Genomic DNA, 22,510 nt, shown 5'->3' on the forward strand with positions numbered 1-22,510 from the left:
AGTAAATGAAGGGGGCCCCCTCAGCTCTTCGGTAGAGAGCTGTGAGAGAGAGGCTTGCTCTAAATCAAGCCTCTCTCTCTAACTAAAGCAGCCTGCACGGAGCTTCTGCGCTGACCCAGGACTGAAGAGAAACAATGTAACAAGTTACATTGTTTCTCTTCAGTCAGAGCCACGAGCCAGGCCCGGAACAAGGATGGGGGTGGGGGCCCCAGAGAGAGCAGGAGGCAGCACAGCATTCCCCACAGGGCACTGCCTCTGAGAAGGGAGAGGACAAGGATGGGGGTGGGGGCCCCAGAGACAGCAGGCAGGAGGCAGCACAGAGGAGAGCTGACAGGGGAATGGATGGGGGTGGGGGCCCCAGAGACAGCATTCACCACAGGGCACTGCTCCTCTGAGGCAGCACAGAGCGGACTTCAGCCAGCAAGTTTGCAGCTCCAGAAACAGGATCTGCTGGGACACATCAGAAGGTGAGAGTTAGATTTGAACCTCGCCCATGCGGGTCTTCATCAGGACCAGAAGGGCAACCTGAGTACTCCTAGACGCAAGAGGGTGCCTGATTTATCAGGGGCCCGTTATGGTTAGGGGCATGTGAGGTAACAGTTCCAGACGTCCCTCGTGATTTAGGGGTCAGTTGTCTGGTTTCTTCTCTCAGCGGGGTAAGAACCTCTTTAGTTGATCAGGTTCAGAACGAACGCCGAGTTAATCGGTGTGTAGAGTTCTCTCAACGCGCAGGTACTGACTCCGCGCTGGAGTACTCAGGTTGCCCTTCTGGTCCTGATGAAGACCCGCATGGGCGAGGTTCAAATCTCCCTCCAGGCCCCCTAGTCGGGTCGAAACGTCGACGCCCCCCCCCCTCCTCCTACCTGGGACACGCCAATTTTTCTCGTGCCAGACAATTGAATTGTCTCTAAATAATCATGTAACATGAATTGCTGTAAATTGTATACGTGACCAGGTTTTGTCAGTGACGGTGAATTATGAACCGTTCACCACTGTGAATTCAAAGAATATCTCTCACAACTATGCTCTATTACTCCTTTCCTCTTATACTCACTCCTTAGCACTTGCACCTATTGCACGTTCCCTCTGGAGCAACCTTGAGTCTAACACTGTATTAAAAATTGTAATTGAATTGTCCAAATGAAGTAAAGATTTGGTGATTTATAATTTTGGATGTTGTGGTTCATATTCAAATGTTAGATTGAACATTGTGAGCTTTCTATAACTGTTTTTTTCCAGCTCATGACTTAGCAGATCAAATAACTCATGTAAGTGCCTTTGCCACTTTGTTTGAATCATTAATTTAGGACCATTGTCTTTTGTATCAAGATTTCACCCAGGTCCTTAATTTACTGGGTCACCCCATTTTTGTAATGGCCCCCTCAGTGGTGCCAGCAAGCACCACAAATCCGTGACTGTCAGGGATAGGTAATTAATTAATATAGGTAGGTTATGTAACTTACGCTTGCTCTAGACTTTTCTTTATAAATTAAATGGTAACATTTAAAAAATGGTAATGGTGCACACTGCGCAGCGTGCAGATGTCTCCGTCGCCGTGTCTGCACGGTCTTACTCTTCACCCTTAGGGTGGGGCTGGTGACCAATTGTCATGCGCATTGCTGACTGGTGAAGCGAGGAGGCATCCCAGAGGCCAGAGCTAGCCTTGTTTGCCCTGTCTTCTGCGGCTCGCGCAAGTGAGTCTGTCTGTTCGCCCAGTCTATGCCACCCCCCGCAGACAAGTGCACCCCACCCACAATTAATTGCGACGACCACTTGTGTGCGTAAGGTCTCCAGTTTAGTGTGAAGGCATTTAGTAAAAGAAAGGCGCCTTTGGTACATGAAGGTTGTTTGGAAAATATGGGGGGGGTTATGTTACACACTAAAGATTAAAAGTGCGTGTCATCAGTTTCACCTGCGATTTATATTGATTTGCGGATTTTACAGTAAACACACAAATCGTCATTGAAGTTTGTGGGCGCAAGAAAATATACCCTTCACCTATGAATTTACACCTTAGTCTGTGACTTTGGGAGAAGTTTCCCGGTTTCGCCCGACTTTGTCAAGGCAAAGTGATACCCACTTCCCCCCAAAACTGACCGATTTCTTGTCGCTGATTTCTAGTTGTCAAGTAATGTCGGTTCTGAAGGGGCAGGTCCAGCTGAACTGGACATCAGGGTGTGAGTGGGGCAGAGAGGGGGAGGATTGGGGCTGTGGTGGCAGTGGTGCTACATAAATTGCAGCTTGCAGATAAAATGGTTTCTAGCTGAAACAGTTAAAAGTTACTAAAATACAGCAACATGCATTGCTGCACAGTCGAATGCCCTTCGCTAAAATTGACAGGCCATCTTTCAGTTACTCTTTGTTGTTTGGTTGTTAAACTGAGACTGAGGTGAAACATTTGCCAGAACAGTCTTAAAAGGTGCAAAAATTACAAAAAATTAAGCATAAGTATCACAAAATGTGCGGCATTAGACCGCATAATTTGCCTTTTCCTGCTGCATAATTGAGTACCTGCAGCATAATTCTCATTGCACTGCATACCATGTACTTCCCCTCTGTTTACTGCTGTCGCAAACAGCCACCAATCCTACCCCATTGATATGAAAGGAAAAAAATAACATTTACAGCCTTTCTATGTTACGAAGCATGTTCTACCAGAGGTTGCACTTGACTTTCGTGGAAACAGGCACCAGCGTGTGTAACTCTCTTCTCTTTCTGGACTTTCTTTTTTAACACCAGCACAACCTACCTCACTTGCGACCTTTGAACTGTGGGGCGCTCCATGCACTTTCCCGCCCTGAAGCCGTCGTACTCCACTCAGTAGCAGTAAAAGGATCAATGTTTCTGGTCCATAAATGGCTCCAAATCCCTGACTCTGTGGGTGTGACAAGATCACCCAGCATCCTGCCCCAAACACCTGCCAGCCCCACAGACCTCTCCAGGCAGAGAAACCTGCCAGCCCCACAGACCTCTCCGGCCACAGAAACCTGCCAGCCCCACAGACCTCTCCGGGCACAGAAACCTGACAGCCCCACAGACCTCTCCGGGCACAGAAACCTGCCAGACTCACAGACCTCCCCAAGCAGAGCAACCAGCCTGCCCCACAGACCTCCCCAGGCACAGAGACCTTCCAGTCCCACAGACCTCTCCGGGCACAGAAACCTGCCAGCCCCACTGACCTCTCCAGGCACAGAATCTGTCATCCCCCACAGACCACTCCAGGCAGAGAAACCTGCCAGCCCCACAGACCTCCCCAAACACAGACACCTGCCAGCTTCACAGACCTCCCCAAGCACAGAAACCTGCCAGTCCCACAGAACTCAAGCAGAGAAACATGCCAGTCCCACAGACCTCCCCAGGCAGAGAATCCTGGCAGTCCCACATACCTCTACAGGCATAGAATCCTGCCAGACCCACAAACCTCCCCGGGCAGAGAAACCTGCCAGCCCCACTGACCTCTCCAGGCACAGAATCTGCCATCCCACAGACCACTCCAGGCAGAGAAACCTGCCATCTCCACAGACCTCCCCGGAGACAGAATCCAGCCAGTCCCACAGATCTCCCCAGGCACAGAAACTTTCTAGCCCCACAGACCTCCCGGGCACAGAAACATGCCAGTCCCACAGACCTCCCCAGGCAGAGAATCCTGGCAGTCCCACATACCTCTACAGGCATAGAATCCTGCCAGACCCACAAACCTCCCCGGGCAGAGAAACCTGCCAGCCCCACTGACCTCTCCAGGCACAGAATCTGCCATCCCACAGACCACTCCAGGCAGAGAAACCTGCCATCTCCACAGACCTCCCCGGAGACAGAATCCAGCCAGTCCCACAGATCTCCCCAGGCACAGAAACTTTCTAGCCCCACAGACCTCCCGGGCACAGAAACCTGCCAGTCTCACAGACCTCCCCGGGCATAGACACCTGCCAGCCCCACAGACATCCCCAAGCACAGAAACCAGCCAGTCCCACAGACCTAAACAGGCACATAAACCTGCCATCCCCACAGACCTCCCCAGATAGAGAAACCTGCCAGCCCCACAGACCTCTCCAGGCAGAGAATCCTGCCAGTCCCACAGACCTCCCCAGGCAGAGAAACCTGCCATTCCCACAGACCTCTCTGTGCACAGAAACCTGCCAGTCCAACAGACCTCCCCGGGCAAAGAAACCAGCCCGTCCCACTGACCTCCCCAATCACAGAATCCTGCCATCCCACTGACCTCTTCAGGCAGAGAAACCTGTTAGCCCCACAGACCTCCCAGGGCACAGAAACCTGCCGGTCCCACTGACCTCCCCAGGCACAGAAACCTGTTAGGCCCACAGACCTCCCAGGGCACAGAAACCTGCCAGTCCCACAGACCTCCCCGGGCACAGAAACCTACCAGCCCCACAGACCTCAACAAGCAGAAAAACCTGCCAGCCCCACAGACATCCCCAAGCACAGACACCTGCCAGTTCCACAGACCTCCACAGGCACAGAATCTGCCAGCCCCACAGACCTCCCCCAGCACAGAAACCTGGCAGTCCCACAGACCTCCACAGGCACAGAATCTGCCAGCCCCACAGACCTCACCAAGCATAGAAACCTGCCAGCCCCACAGACCTCCCCAGGCACAGAAACCTGCAGCCCCACAGACCTCACCTAGCACAGAAACCTGCCAGCCCCACAGACCTCCCCAAGCACAGAATCCTGCCAGCCCCACAGACCTCCCCAGGCAGAGAAACCTGCCAGTCCCACAGACCTCCCCAGGCAGAGAAACCTGCCAGTGCCATAGACCTCCCCATGCACAAAAACCAGCCAGTCCCACAGACCTCCCCAGGCACAGAAACCTGTTAGCCCCACAGACCTCCCAGGGTACAGAACCCTGCCAGTCCCACAGACCTCCCCGGGCACAGAAACCTGCCAGCCCCAGAGACCTCCCCGAGCACAGAAACCCGCCAGTCCCACAGACCTCCACAGGCACAGAATCTGCCATCTCCACTGACCACTCCAGGCAGAGAAACCTGCCAGCCCCACAGACCTCCCCAAGCACAGAATCTTGCCAGCCCCACAGACCTCCCCAGGCACAGAATCTTGCCAGCCCCACAGACCTCCCCAGGCAGAGAAACCTGCCAGTCCCACAGACCTCCACAGGCAGAGAAACCTGCCAGCCACACAGACCTCCCCAGGCACAGAATCCTGCCAGTCCCACAGACCTCCCCGGGCACAGAAACCTGCCAGTTCCATTGACCTCCCCGGGCACAGAAACCTGCCAGCCCCACAGACCTCCCCGGGCACAGAAACCTGCCAGCCCCACAGACCTCCCCAGCACAGAAACCTGCCAGTCCCACAGACCTCCCGAGGCAGAGAAACCTGCCAGCCCCACAGACCTCCCCAGGCAGAGAAACCTGCTAGACCCACAGACCTCCCAAGGCAGAGAAACCTGCCAGTCCCACAGACCTCCCCGGGCACAGAAACCTACCAGCCCCACAGACCTCACCAAGCAGAAAAACCTGCCAGCCCCACAGACATCCCCAAGCACAGACACCTGCCAGTTCCACAGACCTCCACAGGCACAGAATCTGCCAGCCCCACAGACCTCCCCCAGCACAGAAACCTGGCAGTCCCACAGACCTCCACAGGCACAGAATCTGCCAGCCCCACAGACCTCACCAAGCATAGAAACCTGCCAGCCCCACAGACCTCCCCAGGCACAGAAACCTGCAGCCCCACAGACCTCACCTAGCACAGAAACCTGCCAGCCCGACAGACCTCCCCAAGCACAGAATCCTGCCAGCCCCACAGACCTCCCCAGGCAGAGAAACCTGCCAGTCCCACAGACCTCCCCAGGCAGAGAAACCTGCCAGTGCCATAGACCTCCCCATGCACAAAAAACAGCCAGTCCCACAGACCTCCCCAGGCACAGAAACCTGTTAGCCCCACAGACCTCCCAGGGTACAGAACCCTGCCAGTCCCACAGACCTCCCCGGGCACAGAAACCTGCCAGCCCCAGAGACCTCCCCGAGCACAGAAACCCGCCAGTCCCACAGACCTCCACAGGCACAGAATCTGCCATCTCCACTGACCACTCCAGGCAGAGAAACCTGCCAGCCCCATAGACCTCCCCAAGCACAGAATCTTGCCAGCCCCACAGACTCCCCCAGGCAGAGAAACCTGCCAGTCCCACAGACCTCCACAGGCAGAGAAACCTGCCAGCCACACAGACCTCCCCAGGCACAGAATCCTGCCAGTCCCACAGACCTCCCTAAGCACAGAAACCTGCCAGTTCCATTGACCTCCCCGGGCACAGAAACCTGCCAGCCCCACAGACCTCCCCGGGCACAGAAACCTGCCAGCCCCACAGACCTCCCCAAGCACAGAAACCTGCCAGTCCCACAGACCTCCCCAGGCAGAGAAACCTGCCAGCCCCACAGACCTCCCCAGGCAGAGAAACCTGCTAGACCCACAGACCTCCCCAGGCAGAGAAACCTGCCAGTCCCACAGACCTCTCCGGGCACAGAAACCTGCCAGTCCCACAGACCTCTCTGGGCACAGATACCTGCCAGTCCCACAAACCTCCCCGGGCACAGAAACATGCCAGTCTCACAGACCTCTCTGGGCACAGAAACCTGCAAGTCCCAAAGACCTCCCCAGGTAGAGAAACCTGCCAGTCCCCACAGACCTCCCCGGGCACAGAAACCAGCCAGTCCCACTGACCTACCCAAGCACAGAATCCTGCCAGTCCCACTGACCTCTCCAGGCAGAGAAACCTGTTAGCCCCACAGACCTCCCAGGGCACAGAAACCTGCCAGTCCCACTGACCTCCCCAGGCACAGAAACCTGTTAGTCCCACAGACCTCCCAGGGCACAGAAACCTGCCAGTCCAACAGACCTCCCCGGGCACAGAAACCTACCAGCCCCACAGACCACACCAAGCAGAAAAACCTGCCAGCCCCACAGACATCCCCAAGCACTGACACCTGCCAGTCCCACAGACCTCCACAGGCACATAATCTGCCAGCCCCACAGACCTCCCCCAGCACAGAAACCTGGCAGTCCCACAGACCTCCACAGGCACAGAATCTGCCAGCCCCACAGACCTCACCAAGCATAGAAACCTGCCAGCCCCACAGACCTCCCCAGGCACAGAAACCTGCAGCCCCACAGACCTCACCTAGCACAGAAACCTGCCAGCCCCACAGACCTCTCCAGGCAGAGAAACCAGCCAGCCCCACAGACCTCCCCAAGCAGAGAATCCTGCCAGCCCCACAGACATCCCCAGGCAGAGAAACCTGCCAGTCCCACTGACCTCCCAAGGCAGAGAAACCTGTCAGTGCCATAGACCTCCCCAGGCACAAAAACCAGCCAGTCCCACAGACCTCCCCAGGCACAGAAACCTGTTAGCCCCACAGACCTCCCAGGGTACAGAAACCTGCCAGTCCCACAGACCTCCCCGGGCACAGAAACCTGCCAGCCCCAGAGACCTCCCCGAGCACAGAAACCTGCCAGTCCCACAGACCTCCACAGGCACAGAATCTGCCATCTCCACTGACCACTCCAGGCAGAGAAACCTGCCAGCCCCACAGACCTCCCCAAGCACAGAATCTTGCCAGCCCCACAGACCTCCCCAGGCAGAGAAACCTGCCAGTCCCACAGACCTCCACAGTCAGAGAAACCTGCCAGCCACACAGACCTCCCCAGGCACAGAATCCTGCCAGTCCCACAGACCTCCCTAAGCACAGAAACCTGCCAGTTCCATTGACCTCCCCGGGCACAGAAACCTGCCAGCCCCACAGACCTCCCCCAGCACAGAAACCTGGCAGTCCCACAGACCTCCACAGGCACAGAATCTGCCAGCCCCACAGACCTCACCAAGCATAGAAACCTGCCAGCCCCACAGACCTCCCCAGGCACAGAAACCTGCAGCCCCACAGACCTCACCTAGCACAGAAACCTGCCAGCCCCACAGACCTCTGCAGGCAGAGAAACCAGCCAGCCCCACAGACCTCCCCAAGCAGAGAATCCTGCCAGCCCCACAGACATCCCCAGGCAGAGAAACCTGCCAGTCCCACTGACCTCCCCAGGCACAGAAACCTGTTAGTCCCACAGACCTCCCAGGGCACAGAAACCTGCCAGTCCAACAGACCTCCCCGGGCACAGAAACCTACCAGCCCCACAGACCACACCAAGCAGAAAAACCTGCCAGCCCCACAGACATCCCCAAACACTGACACCTGCCAGTCCCACAGACCTCCACAGGCACATAATCTGCCAGCCCCACAGACCTCCCCCAGCACAGAAACCTGCCAGTCCCACAGACCTCCCCGGGCACAGAAACCTACCAGCCCCGCAGACCACACCAAGCAGAAAAACCTGCCAGCCCCACAGACATCCCCAAGCACTGACACCTGCCAGTCCCACAGACCGCCACAGGCACATAATCTGCCAGCCCCACAGACCTCCCCCAGCACAGAAACCTGGCAGTCCCACAGACCTCCACAGGCACAGAATCTGCCAGCCCCACAGACCTCACCAAGCATAGAAACCTGCCAGCCCCACAGACCTCCCCAGGCACAGAAACCTGCAGCCACACAGACCTCACCTAGCACAGAAACCTGCCAGCCCCACTGACCTCTCCAGGCAGAGAAACCTGCCAGCCCCACAGACCTCCCCAAGCACAGAATCCTGCCAGCCCCACAGACATCCCCAGGCAGAGAAACCTGCCAGTCCCACAGACCTCCCCAGGCAGAGAAACCTGCCAGTGCCATAGACCTCCCCAGGCACAAAAACCAGCCAGTCCCACAGACCTCCCCAGGCACAGAAACCTGTTAGCCCCACAGACCTCCCAGGGTACAGAAACCTGCCAGTCCCACAGACCTCCCCGGGCACAGAAACCTGCCAGCCCCAGAGACCTCCCCGAGCACAGAAACCTGCCAGTCCCACAGACCTCCACAGGCATAGAATCTGCCATCTCCACAGACCACTCCAGGCAGAGAAACCTGCCAGCCCCACAGACCTCCCCAAGCACAGAATCTTGCCAGCCCCACAGACCTCCCCAGGCAGAGAAACCTGCCAGTCCCACAAACCTCCACAGGCAGAGAAACCTGCCAGCCACACAGACCTCCCCAGGCACAGAATCCTGCCTGTCCCACAGACCTCCCCAAGCACAGAAACCTGCCAGCCCCACAGACCTCCCCGGGCACAGAAACCTGCCAGCCCCACAGACCTCCCCAGGCAGAGAAACCTGCTAGACCCACAGACCTCCCCAGGCAGAGAAACCTGTCAGTCCCACAGACCTCTCTGGGCACAGAAACCTGCCAGTCCCACAGACCTCTCTGGGCACAGATACCTGCCAGTCCCACAAACCTCCCCGGGCACAGAAACATGCCAGTATCACAGACCTCTCTGGGCACAGAAACCTGCCAGTCCCAAAGACCTCCCCAGGCACAGAAACCTGCCAGTCCCCACAGACCTCCCCGGGCACAGAAACCTGCTAGTCCCACAGACCTCACTGCCGGGGCATATGAGAACGTTTTTCTATTTTTGGGATGTGGCCAAAATAGAATAATCTTACTATGGGCTAATTATTGTTGCTATGTCAGTGCAAAATGAATTTGTTCTGTTTTTTACCTGGTGTTAAAGTGGATGTCTTATGGCCCGAAGTTGTAGGTCTGTTGTTTTTCTAATGAGATAGGTCCATAACTGAAATAAGAGGCATGTCTGGCATCTTCACAGTGGCGTAAGATAAGCCCCCGCAGCCCCCTCGGTGCAGGGTGGGCCCTCAAGCTCCAGGGGACCTCCTCTGCAAAAGTTGTAGGTGGTGGCCCGGGGAGGGGGCCCCCTCCGTGTACTTTGCAGGGGGGCCCCCTCAACTTTCGTTACGCCACTGATCTTTACCACCAGATTCGCCCGATCCATCCATACCAGTGCCGTCCTCCTCCTGCGCATTCCCAGAACCAAGCCTCCTTTCATCTAAATCCCCCAGGTTGGGGGTCAGGTTGCAATTTAAATATCCCCTTGGCAAGTGCCTGGTAGTGCTAGATTTAGCAGAGTAGTGCCTACTTGTTCAGCCCCACCTACTCCAATTTGTTCTTCCGACAGCTCAAATGCTGCCCCCTTCAGTTGCATTTAACGAGACCAGATTTATTGTATCACCCAGTGGCCCGATTCGGGGCCCAGCGTGTGCATCCTCTCCCATATATTTACCAAACAATGCACTTAAAATTAAATAGATTATAATATTTCATTAATGTCTTCGGTGCTTCTGATGTCCCCTTTTGGCCTCATAAGAAAATAATCATTACGTCACAAAAAAAGGTGTTTTTGAAACCCTGAAAAAACCCACTTAATTCTGTACAAAGAGCCAGTGCACTTACTTGAAATATATAAATAATTTAATGCACGTATAACTCAATGCTATGTGTATATATATATATATATATATATATATATATATATATATATATATATATATATATATATATATATATATATATATATATTCACCAAAAGGTTTCCCTTGACTTGAGACCGCACTCCACATCAGGATAAAGTGTCCACTTTCTTTTATTTTGAAGCCATGCCGCTTTCCATCCTTATATATCGTCCCTCGCCTGACGCGTTTCAAAGCTTTTTGCTTCTCTTCAGAGGCCCGTTGCTGCAGCCCTTTCAGGATCGGCCAGCTACCACCATCCCCTGCGCTGCTCAAAAGTACTTGGCTTCCGGTGTGCCACCATGACGGAACTCCTCGTTCTGCAAGGCACGCTGAGATTCGTAGTTTTTGGCCTTCATTTTCATACCCTCCAGTGGGTGTGGCTGCTGGAACGAAAAATTGGGGACACAATTAATCACCCTCTATTGGGCTTTGGAGTCGAAGACTGCATGGCTACAGTTTTATTCCTAAAGTGTCCTCTCACGAGTAACTAATTCACTCATGCAGGCCGATCATTTATCGGTGGTGCGTAGTCCCTTACGGCCTGGGAACTGCTGTTAAATAGATTCACCAAAAGGTTTCCCTTGACTTGAGACCGCACTCCACATCAGGATAAAGTGTCCACTTTCTTTTATTTTGAAGCCATGCCGCTTTCCATCCTTATATATCGTCCCTGGCCTGACGCGTTTCAAAGCTTTTTGCTTCTCTTCAGAGGCCCGTTGCTGCAGCCCTTTCAGGATCGGCCAGCTACCACCATCCCCTGCGCTGCTCAAAAGTACTTGGCTTCCGGTGTGCCACCATGACGGAACTCCTCGTTCTGCAAGGCACGCTGGGATTCGTAGTTTTTGGCCTTCATTTTCATACCCTCCAGTGGGTGTGGCTGCTGGAACGAAAAATTGGGGACACAATTAATCACCCTCTATTGGGCTTTGGAGTCGAAGACTGCATGGCTACAGTTTTATTCCTAAAGTGTCCTCTCACGAGTAACTAATTCACTCATGCAGGCCGATCATTTATCGGTGGTGCGTAGTCCCTTACGGCCTGGGAACTGCCGTTAAATAGATTCACCAAAAGGTTTCCCTTGACTTGAGACCGCACTCCACATCAGGATAAAGTGTCCACTTTCTTTTATTTTGAAGCCATGCCGCTTTCCATCCTTATATATCGTCCCTGGCCTGACGCGTTTCAAAGCTTTTTGCTTCTCTTCAGAGGCCCTTTGCTGCAGCCCTTTCAGGATCGGCCAGCTACCACCATCCCCTGCGCTGCTCAAAAGTACTTGGCTTCCGGTGTGCCACCATGACGGAACTCCTCGTTCTGCAAGGCACGCTGGGATTCGTAGTTTTTGGCCTTCATTTTCATACCCTCCAGTGGGTGTGGCTGCTGGAACGAAAAATTGGGGACACAATTAATCACCCTCTATTGGGCTTTGGAGTCGAAGACTGCATGGCTACAGTTTTATTCCTAAAGTGTCCTCTCACGAGTAACTAATTCACTCATGCAGGCCGATCATTTATCGGTGGTGCGTAGTCCCTTACGGCCTGGGAACTGCCGTTAAATAGATTCACCAAAAGGTTTCCCTTGACTTGAGACCGCACTCCACATCAGGATAAAGTGTCCACTTTCTTTTATTTTGAAGCCATGCCGCTTTCCATCCTTATATATCGTCCCTGGCCTGACGCGTTTCAAAGCTTTTTGCTTCTCTTCAGAGGCCCGTTGCTGCAGCCCTTTCAGGATCGGCCAGCTACCACCATCCCCTGCGCTGCTCAAAAGTACTTGGCTTCCGGTGTGCCACCATGACGGAACTCCTCGTTCTGCAAGGCACGCTGGGATTCGTAGTTTTTGGCCTTCATTTTCATACCCTCCAGTGGGTGTGGCTGCTGGAACGAAAAATTGGGGACACAATTAATCACCCTCTATTGGGCTTTGGAGTCGAAGACTGCATGGCTACAGTTTTATTCCTAAAGTGTCCTCTCACGAGTAACTAATTCACTCATGCAGGCCGATCATTTATCGGTGGTGCGTAGTCCCTTACGGCCTGGGAACTGCCATTAAATAGATTCACCAAAAGGTTTCCCTTGACTTGAGACCGCACTCCACATCAGGATAAAGTGTCCACTTTCTTTTATTTTGAAGCCATGCCGCTTTCCATCCTTATATATCGTCCCTGGCCTGACGCGTTTCAAAGCTTTTTGCTTCTCTTCAGAGGCCCGTTGCTGCAGCCCTTTCAGGATCGGCCAGCTACCACCATCCCCTGCACTGCTCAAAAGTACTTGGCTTCCGGTGTGCCACCATGACGGAACTCCTCGTTCTGCAAGGCACGCTGGGATTCGTAGTTTTTGGCCTTCATTTTCATACCCTCCAGTGGGTGTGGCTGCTGGAACGAAAAATTGGGGACACAATTAATCACCCTCTATTGGGCTTTGGAGTCGAAGACTGCATGGCTACAGTTTTATTCCTAAAGTGTCCTCTCACGAGTAACTAATTCACTCATGCAGGCCGATCATTTATCGGTGGTGCGTAGTCCCTTACGGCCTGGGAACTGCCGTTAAATAGATTCACCAAAAGGTTTCCCTTGACTTGAGACCGCACTCCACATCAGGATAAAGTGTCCACTTTCTTTTATTTTGAAGCCATGCCGCTTTCCACTCTCTGATTCCACCCACGCCTTTACCTGCTGCTTTTTAAGTAGCTTGTATCTGAACCCTTGTCTTACAGTAGACATCGGTCTCTAGCTAGCACAAATTGACTTGTAATTGGAGTTCCATGTAAAGCACTATACTGCCTCCTGGGGCTAGGCTTGTTCAATATAAAAGCCCTGAATAAAATGAATAGGTTAAAATAGAGCATCTTTTGTTGAAAGATTCTGGAGCTTTGAAAAACTCCAGACTCCTGGTCACCGGGCCCTGCAAGTGCTTTGTGGAAAGTTCTTCTCTCTCCTATGAATTTCGTTTTCAAGATGAGACAATTTGGGTGGTGCCTAACACATCCAAAGGAATTTTGGTAGGAGGAGAAACACTCAAGAGACAGTGAATCAGAAGCATGAGGTGTTTAGTGTGTTCTGTACTGTGCCTGCATGGATGTGATCACAGATAATTTAACCCATTGGGCTAAATTGCCACTAATGATCTTCAAACCAATTACATTTCTGGTTGCTGCACATTTTTTAGTTCTCTAGAATATTTCAAACTTTTCCAGGGAGTATTGGAAGTGTGCTACCAACACTGCACATCTCATGCTAATTGCCTGAAATATCTTTGGTGCCTGCAACAGGATTTTTGTAATAGTGACCGGTGATATTTCCCAAAAACTCAGAAAAAGTTCCAAATATTGGTAAAGCATAATCATGGACTTTCTGTTCATTGCATACTGCATTTTGTCTAAAAGAGAAATTCTTTGATCTCTGCTGAGGCCCTCAATATGAGTTACTGGAATTCAACCAGAGCGATAACTCTACGCATTGGGTATCTTGGACATAATCCGGGTTGATAAGTTTCACAAGATTGGATGGTTAAGGAACCTTCGTGAATCTTTAAAAGCCCTGGGGTTGGAAGATCTATGGAATGATCCAGTTGGTGCCGTGTTCCCAGCTAAAAAGCTATTGAAAACATTATATTGGGAACAGGTAAACCACAGGGTATGGGGTTCTTTTTCTGCCCCTACAATGACCAGCCGCTTTCTAGAGGCAAAGGCCTCACCTTTCCTAGAATCTTACTGGGATTTGATCACTTCACCAACTGACAGGAAACTTTATTTCCAACTCAGAGCAGGCTCCCTTCCACTAAGGGCTCTAACTTGCGGGTGGTTTGGTACAACTATATGCACCTGTCCTGCTTGTGGCGCTAAAGAAGAAACAATTGCTCACTTCTTGTTTGTCTGCCAGGTATATGTCACCCCAAGACGTCATTGGCTCTCTCCTTTATGTAAACTTTTGGGCACAAGGAGATCCGCCGTAGCCATTAGAATTCTACTCACAAGCACCTTACCATTCCACTCAGTAGTTTTAGCCAAATACATGGGGTGGGCATGGTCCCTCAGATTAAAAGCCCTCCGGTCCAGTGAAAAGGCACATAGGTAGGGCCTCAAACATGATCATCATTCGTGTATTAACTTTTTTAGCACCATTTGATTATTGATGTTTAATGCATATCATCTTGTCTACCTCAATGTTTAATATCCCTTTTACCTAAAATTCGAATAAAGACTATGATGATGATAATGATAACTTTCTATGGAATTCTGCCTGTTCAATTTTCTGAATGTCTCCAGGTCTGGAACGATGGTGCCCGCAAACTCCAGACCCGATCAATCCAGGCCTGGAGACACCAATCCCATTAAATGCTGAATGTGCTGTGGGCAGCAGCAGAGCCCAGCCTCATCCGACCCCTGCTGCAGTGGGCAGAAGCCTGACCTGACATTTTCCAGGCGCTCAGATAGATTGAGGAGGAAGTATCAGCAGTCTCCTCCCCAGAAGTGGGAACAAGTGCATGAAAAAGGCATGGGAGTCATGCAGATCGTTTTATTCATTGGAATTTGGTGGTGGACACAGGCTGGAATCAGAGGTTCCACTCCCTTGGTATCCCCACTCCAAATTACGTCACCTTCATAGTGAGTGCCTAAATGGGGGAACCTCTGTAAATATGGAAATGGCTTTGGTCTGTCATTCTTCCCTAGTTTTGAGAATTATCCCTACTGCGGAGCATCCCTGAGCCTGTCGGTGCCCCACTACTGTACTCCCAATGTTGACTGTTTCTCTTTAATGGCCTTTGCCCCATGTTGGACTGTAGCATCTCACTCAAAACACTCTTGCTGTCCTTTTTATGTATGGATACATCATACAAAGGTGGACACAGTACTCCCTCATGACATAAGTAGAACATGGGCATGAGGCACAAATGTGAAAGAAAGTGCCTTTTTCATGTTTATAGAAGATTTCTACAGACAGAGAGGAAATCTAGCACAGGATTACACAGGCACCTCGGAAATCAAGGGGTTAAAAAGTCATCTACAAAATTAACAGTGCTGATGTGATGCTGTGGGAGGGTCTGGAGATGCATGTGCTCTATTCCATTCACCTCACACATGCTCCATCTCTTCCAAGATTAGTGTTTATGAGCTCATCCAGTCCAATATTCCTCTGTTGTTGCAGCTCTTTCAGAAGATGAAGAGGAAGAGTTTTATGACGAAGACTCTATCGAAGCAAGAACAAACTTCCCTGAGAGCTGGCTGTGGAAGACAGTGAATGTGAACAAAAAACACATGTAAGATTGATTGCTAAGTGTGGCCATTTTAATCTTTTATATTCCACTTCAAAGATCTCCACCGTTGTGCAAGTGTATGGTGACTAGTCAACAGCAATGTTGTCAAAGACAACACATTCGAACTATGACCTTATCGTCGAAAAACAACACCCCCACTGGCTCAAACTTTGCATTTAGAGGTCCTCGCCCATCGTCTTTGACAACAGCTTCTCCTTTCCAAACTGAATGGTGGCCATGATCAATGACCTGCTTGATGTGTAGGTGGTGTGCCTTGTATACTAATCACCTTCTAGTAACTTATCTTTGTCTACTGTAAACAAAAACCTGATCATTCTGGAATTGATGTATCCACACAAGGGAAGGGGCACTATTAAACTGTGTGTGTGTGTGTGTGTGTGTGTGTGTGTGTGTGTTTGTGAATTAACAATCCTCTTCATACTTCTCTGTTCCCCCATGTCATCACACCACCACTTTCATCTCTGAGCCACCATATTCTCCTCCACACCATTGCGTCCCTACGGTTCAGACCTCTTAAGAAAATGACTAAGCCTCAATGCTTAGATTAGGGAATCTCTTGATCATAAAAACCTTTTTAGACAGACTTCTTTTCAATAAGTAAATCAAGGATCTCTGTAACATGGTTCAACAGTCCACACACTTTTCTGTTTCTTAAATAGCTGTAAAGATTCACCAGCACAATGTGGAAAACCATCAGAATCATGCTTTGGGGCTACGCTTTAGTGGAAAGTGGATTTTTCCAGGTGCTAAGATCTGGAACTTCTGTAAAAAGCCCCCCTTTACCAAAAGCAACAATATTTCATCTTTTTCATCTCACTAATCTCTCCATACAACACCTCTCTCCATACCTGCTCCTCACCCCTCTCATTACTCTCAGTACTCTACTCTTTAGCTCTCCACTCTCTACGTCACCTCTCTCACTAGCTCAAGTCTCTCTCTATTTCACATCTCTCTCACTATCTCATCTTTACCCAACCACTTTCTCTATCTTGCTACCAAACCTAACAGTTTACTTCCTTATATATTCACCTCTCCAGCGCCCTTCTCTTTGAAACTCTTTTCTCACTACCTTTGTCATTCCCTCTCCTATTCTACTTCCACCACTTTTCCTCTATTATTTCCTTCTATATATATCTATATTTCTCCTATCACTCTCTGCATCTACCTCTATTTCACTCCACCTTCTTTATATCTCTTCTCACTTCCTCCCTCCCTGTATACCTCTCCCTACCTTATTTCTCAGACTTCACCTCTTTGTCTACCACACCCTCTATTTCCCTCTTTATGATTGCACTTCTTTCTACCTCAACTGCCTCTCTACTTAACTTTTCCTCTTTACCACACCTCTCTCTATCTCACCCTCCTTCTCCCTATTGAGCTCTCTCTCCACCTCACTTTAATGCCTTATCTGTGTAGCTAATTATTTCTACCAGCCTCTTCTTTATTCTTTCTCTCTGTATCTTTCCTTCTGGCTACTTCACCCTTCCCACTTTACCTTATATATCTCTGTTCTCACTTGTCTCTCTACCTCAGCTCTATATTTATTTCCGTGCTCTTTCTTTTTCACCTTCCTCACTATACTTCTCTCTTTACCTCTCTGTCCTTCTCCTAGTTCCTCTCATTACTTTTACTTAATCAATCAGGAAGTCACTGTCTAACAAGAGAAGTGTACATAGAATGAGGAGAGGATGGACAAGGAAGGGGAAGGGAATTAAAGAGAACACTCAGACTTCACCTGCTTTGATTCTCACTGTTGCTGCATGGATGACAATTGTGATGGAGTTTATTTGTGGTTATGAAAATGTTAAATTAATGCTACCTTTTCAAGTCGCGTATCCATAATTTGTATTTTAATACAATAAATCTGTCCACAAAACATCATCAAAGTCATTTTACCATGTCTTTCCTTTAATGGGGTGAATCTGGTTTGTTAGGCACGGAATTCTATATGAATTACAACTGCTAGAAGACAACAAATCTAGAGTGACGCACAAATAAGAAAATAACTTTATCATCACTTGTCCAAGATTTCTTTCATATTATTTGGCTGTGCTTTGTGTGACACAGTTTCGTGTATTTCAATTTTGCTTTACATCATGAGGGCTGTAATTAGCTAAAAATGGATAATAAATTCATACTTGTCCTTAACAGTGCCCAGAAAATGTCTTACTCGAAGCCCCAAACATTGTTTAATATGTGTGATAATCTATCCCTTATGTTCTTAAATGTAGCGTCCTCTTCCCTTTTGCTCTCCTAGATCTGCTCTGCAACTTGAAATTCAAATTTCTAATTTATTTTACTTGTTGATTTGTTCCATCTACTTTTATATTTCTGGCAACAGCCAGACAGAAGGATCACTTTTACAAACGTGTTTAACATCCACTCACTACTACATGTGGCTGTCAGCACTCATTGCTTCAATCCCTACTACTGTTCCATGCACCCTCTGTTTAGTAATTCACTCACTCGTTCACTTATGAATACTTGCTTATTCATTCATGTATTCCTCTGCTCAGTCATTCGTTGTAGTAGTCATTCACACCTCCAGTCCCACATTCATTGTCTTAGTCCCACAGTCGTTCAGTACTCCATCCATTCACTCCTGGACACTTGTGCATCGATTGCTCCAATCACGTGCTCACTGCTGAACTCATTTAGGGCCAGATGTAGGAAGCCAATTTGCACTCGCAAAAGCTGAAATTCGCAGAATTTCAGCATTTGCGATCGCAAATTTGCAGTGTGCAATGTAGCACACAATGAGCCCCTCACAAAATAAGGAAGCGCATAATTTGCGATTCCCTACTTTGCGATTGCATTTAAGGAATCGCACATTGCGATTTCTTAAAGTAGCACAAATGAAAGTGCAATTTGCCTTAAGGCATCACTAATTACCACCAACTTGGTGGTAATTAGCGATTTCCTTTAAAAAAACACTTTTGTGCTTTTTTTAAAGTGCCATGTGGCACACATTCATGCCCTTAGGGCATGTATGTGCACGACATGTGCACACATGCACATTTCAGGGGTGCAACAGGAGCCCTTGCACCCTTGAAATTGCGCACGCAATTTGCGAGTAATTAGGCCCATAGGAATGAATGGGAAGGTATTTGTCGCAATTTGTGATTCGCAATTAAGGAATGTTAAGGAATCGCAAAAAATATTGCGATTCGTACCTACATGGCATTTTGCAAGTCTTTAATAGCGATTCCCTAATAATTGTTATTAAGGAATCGCAAAAATGCATTTACCTACATCTGGCCCTAATTTTCTGTACATTTATGCATTCGTATCTGTACTCCCTCCTTCACTGCTGCACGCTGAAGCATTCATTACTGAACCCAGTGCAGCATTCACTAGTGGGTGCACACATCCGCTTCTGTTTGCTCACTCATTCATTACCTGCTTCACACTTTCATTCATATGAATTCACTTTTTCCTTCCTGTACCAGCTTGTTCGTTGCAATATTCATTCACCCTGTACAGTTAATTTATGTACTCAACTTTATTTCATGTACACTCACAAATGCATTACTTTACTTAAGACATTACTCCAATGAATGCCTGAACGGATAAATATTGTGAATGAGTCAGCACATTATTTCATACATGCCCTCACTCGCCCATCCATTCATCCACTCAATAACTCGTTTTCTCATTCACCCACACACACACTAAAATTACTGGTCCATACAAAGTAAAATGGCAGATCGAATGGCTTTGCCAATGCTTGTTTGTTAGTGAATACAAACACAGAAAAAAGCAGCAGCTCCGCTCATGAACCATTGGTTTTCTACATCTTCACTCGACCTGCAATTCACAGGTGAATCCAGAAACGTCTTTAACGCTTCAGGGATTCAGTGAGCTTCCCAATACGGTGATCATGGTTCAATGTGTTACTGCACAAAATACTGAAATGGAAGCCACGGTCAGGCAAGGAAACACTGGATGTCAGAAATGCTGAAAGGTTTCACCTCTGCAGGGCTGTGGCACAGCAATTAGATACAAGTTCCAGCTACTCTCTTAGTTGCAGCTAAGAGTACAGACTAGATGCCCAAATATTAATTAGCTGGTTTTATTCCACCACTTTTAACTCCACCGAATTGTCATTTGACAAAAAATATTTTTCTTCTTCAAGTAACTTCCTTCACAACTTGCTGAAGAATGAAGTTATGAAATTTGTGTGACCGCACAAAATTGATTCTATACTGATGACCACAGCGTTTCATAAATAGCCGTGTCTGGGAGGTTTCATAAATAGCCTGCTGATTTCTCTGGTAAACATTTTTGCACAGTCAGCTCCCAAGTGTGAGTTCCCACACACTGCATTCACTTTGTACCGCACACAGGCATAGCTCTGTCATTTCTCTCCTTGGTCCTGCCTGAGATACTTGACCATAACTAGAGCCTGACTCTAGCATTCACGTTCCCTTGGGGAATCTGAGAGTATTCTTTGGTGTCAGTGGTAAAGCCTGGCACTGATTTGCCTACTTCTTGAATAGATACTCTGAACTGATCCGCGAATAAGGCTGAAATACTCATATTTTGGGCCCTAGTTTGGAGGACCACTCAAGTTCCTAGCCAGATATCTGTGCCACCTTTATTAACAAAGTCACTTTGTGCCGCAAATCAGTCAAAGTGATATGTCCTGCAATTTTCAGCTTTGCTCTGCCTAAAATGACTCATTTTAGGCTCAAGCAAACACTGAGCGCCTTTTCTATGGGTAATTGTGTATCCAATATTGACAATGTCATGGCAATGCCCTACATTTTGAGATGTTCCAAAACAATGTGGACAGACAAACTGCAACCACATCTACTTAACTGTCTTCTGATGGAAGCACAAATCCAAAGTAAGATCCTCTGTATGACCTGTAAGGCAATCTGCGTTGAGGACTGGGTCAACCTCAGCAAGGTGAACTAATGTTCAAATCCTCTCAAGCCAGTCTAATCTTGACCACTAAGAAATGCAATACCATAGGATATCCTAATGTTAGGGAGATTCTGAGGATCCTCCTGGATCCACAACACCGCAACTTTGAAAGAGCCCACATCTGTCCCACCTAAAGATTAATTCACTTTCCTTTCAGAGTCCTCTCTCTTTTCCCACCTGGCTTAGATCCAGTATGCTCTGAAGCATTAACATTCAGAGTGAATGCAGCACAGTACCATAGCACAATGCATACATGCATGCGCGCCTATTACATTAACCTCCAATTTGCTTTAAATTCATAAATAAAACGAAGCTAAAATTGAGAACGTACTGCATTTATAATATATTTCTCTGCATCAGCACTAGTAGCATCATCTCCTCACCTGGCTATATTATTCAGATGCACAGATTTGTTTTTGTCATTTGCTTTATGTGTCTTACAGAGAAAATACATTTGTTCCTGACTCCATCACGACGTGGGAGATCCAGGCCATCAGCATATCCAACGGAAGAGGTGAGTGATAGCTGGTCATTCTGACTGCTCACAGCGCTATTGGGGCAAATTTTGCTGTCAATCCAGCAGATGTGAAGGCATATTTTTATAGCTTACTAGACTTAAGAGCAACATGCCTGACCTCTGAGCAAGTACTTTGATATCAGGCTAATAAGAAGGACACATTCCAAGATTCTATGTGTTGGGAGATTGTTTTGTGGATCCCATTGGAACAGAGCCCAATTCTTCTGTTTGCTGAACTAGTAATCCATAAACAACCCATTCTGCACAGTTTTGTTGAAATGTGGCAGGTTGGTTAGTTACTTCAATATCTCTCCACTACATTAGAAAGTCTCAAAGTGTTGCAATGGGCATTATGTCTAGGCTGTCCGGTTTTAGGTTTAAATCTATAATAACTGATAAAGCCCCACCGAAACGGAAATAGCCCTCACAAGTGTTAACATATAAACACCTAAAAAACACCTGCCGAACCACAAACTAAATGCCATTCAAAGATAGGAAAAGGAGAGTGAAAGAGTATTTTTATTTTCCCTGAAGGAGCCAATACCGAGAAATACTGGGCTAACATTATTCTGCTTGAGTTTTGTTGTTTAGGGATGTCTCAAAAATACTATTTCTTCTTTCCTTTGCTTTCTCAGTTTTGTGGTCTTTGGTCTAAAGATGCAGGGGTTAGAAGCATGTTTTAGGTCTTATTTAATGATTTTATAAACTGTAGAGAATCAGGAAATATCAAAATCATATTTGACATTTTGGCTGCGTTTGATTCTTTCACTGATAAGTAAAATGACTGGTTTCATTAGAATCTTCCCCAATATGTGCCATCACATTTACCTACACAGAATAAGTAAAAACCCTTGATATATCAGCCCCCAGTTTCTAGTGAGTCAGTATTGATAGTAGGTGAACTGCCAACATCTCAGGCTTTAAACATTCAATACAAGGTATAGTGACAAGTATGTGTGAAAAGAGTGCTATCACCAAGCATCTGGAATAGTGGTGAAAACATGACACCAGACTTTTGGAAAACATGGAACACAATGTCATTTGGAATGCTGCTGCAAAAAGGTTATTTCCAAGTTCAACAAAGATTGGAGTAGTTTTGTTTGTATGGCAGTGATTCAGCTACGTATATGAAAAAGTTGTGTGATGACCTGTCACAATCGATACCTGAGCTGAAGTGCTTCCCTGTAAGAGATCCTTGCCACCTGTTTGAGTTTGAGTTTAAAATATTTCTTAAGCGCACGTACACCGAGCGGTTTCATGGCGCTGTGAGGTACTACAAAATTCCAGAGGAACAGAAGAACGGGGTCACCTTGAGGGCATTAAGAAGGGAAGGCTTGGGTAAAAAGTAAAGTTTTGAGTGCCTTGCGAAAGAGTGAG

At 48.6% G+C, this 22,510-nt stretch overlaps 1 protein-coding gene across 1 annotated transcript in view; it reads left to right on the forward strand.

Moving 5' to 3' along the window:
* Window positions 1-22,510, forward strand: part of LOC146869315 (complement C4-like) — a 529,345-nt gene that overhangs the window by 263,655 nt on the left and 243,180 nt on the right. The window contains exons 19-20 of the mRNA XM_085634104.1: window positions 15,558-15,669; window positions 21,060-21,130. Coding sequence (XP_085490230.1) covers window positions 15,558-15,669; window positions 21,060-21,130 — 183 coding nt within the window. The remainder of the gene's footprint in view (window positions 1-15,557; window positions 15,670-21,059; window positions 21,131-22,510) is intronic.

The sequence above is a fragment of the Triturus cristatus genome, chromosome 1_1, assembly GCF_964204655.1.
Source record: "Triturus cristatus chromosome 1_1, aTriCri1.1, whole genome shotgun sequence".
Lineage (NCBI taxonomy): Eukaryota > Metazoa > Chordata > Amphibia > Caudata > Salamandridae > Triturus > Triturus cristatus.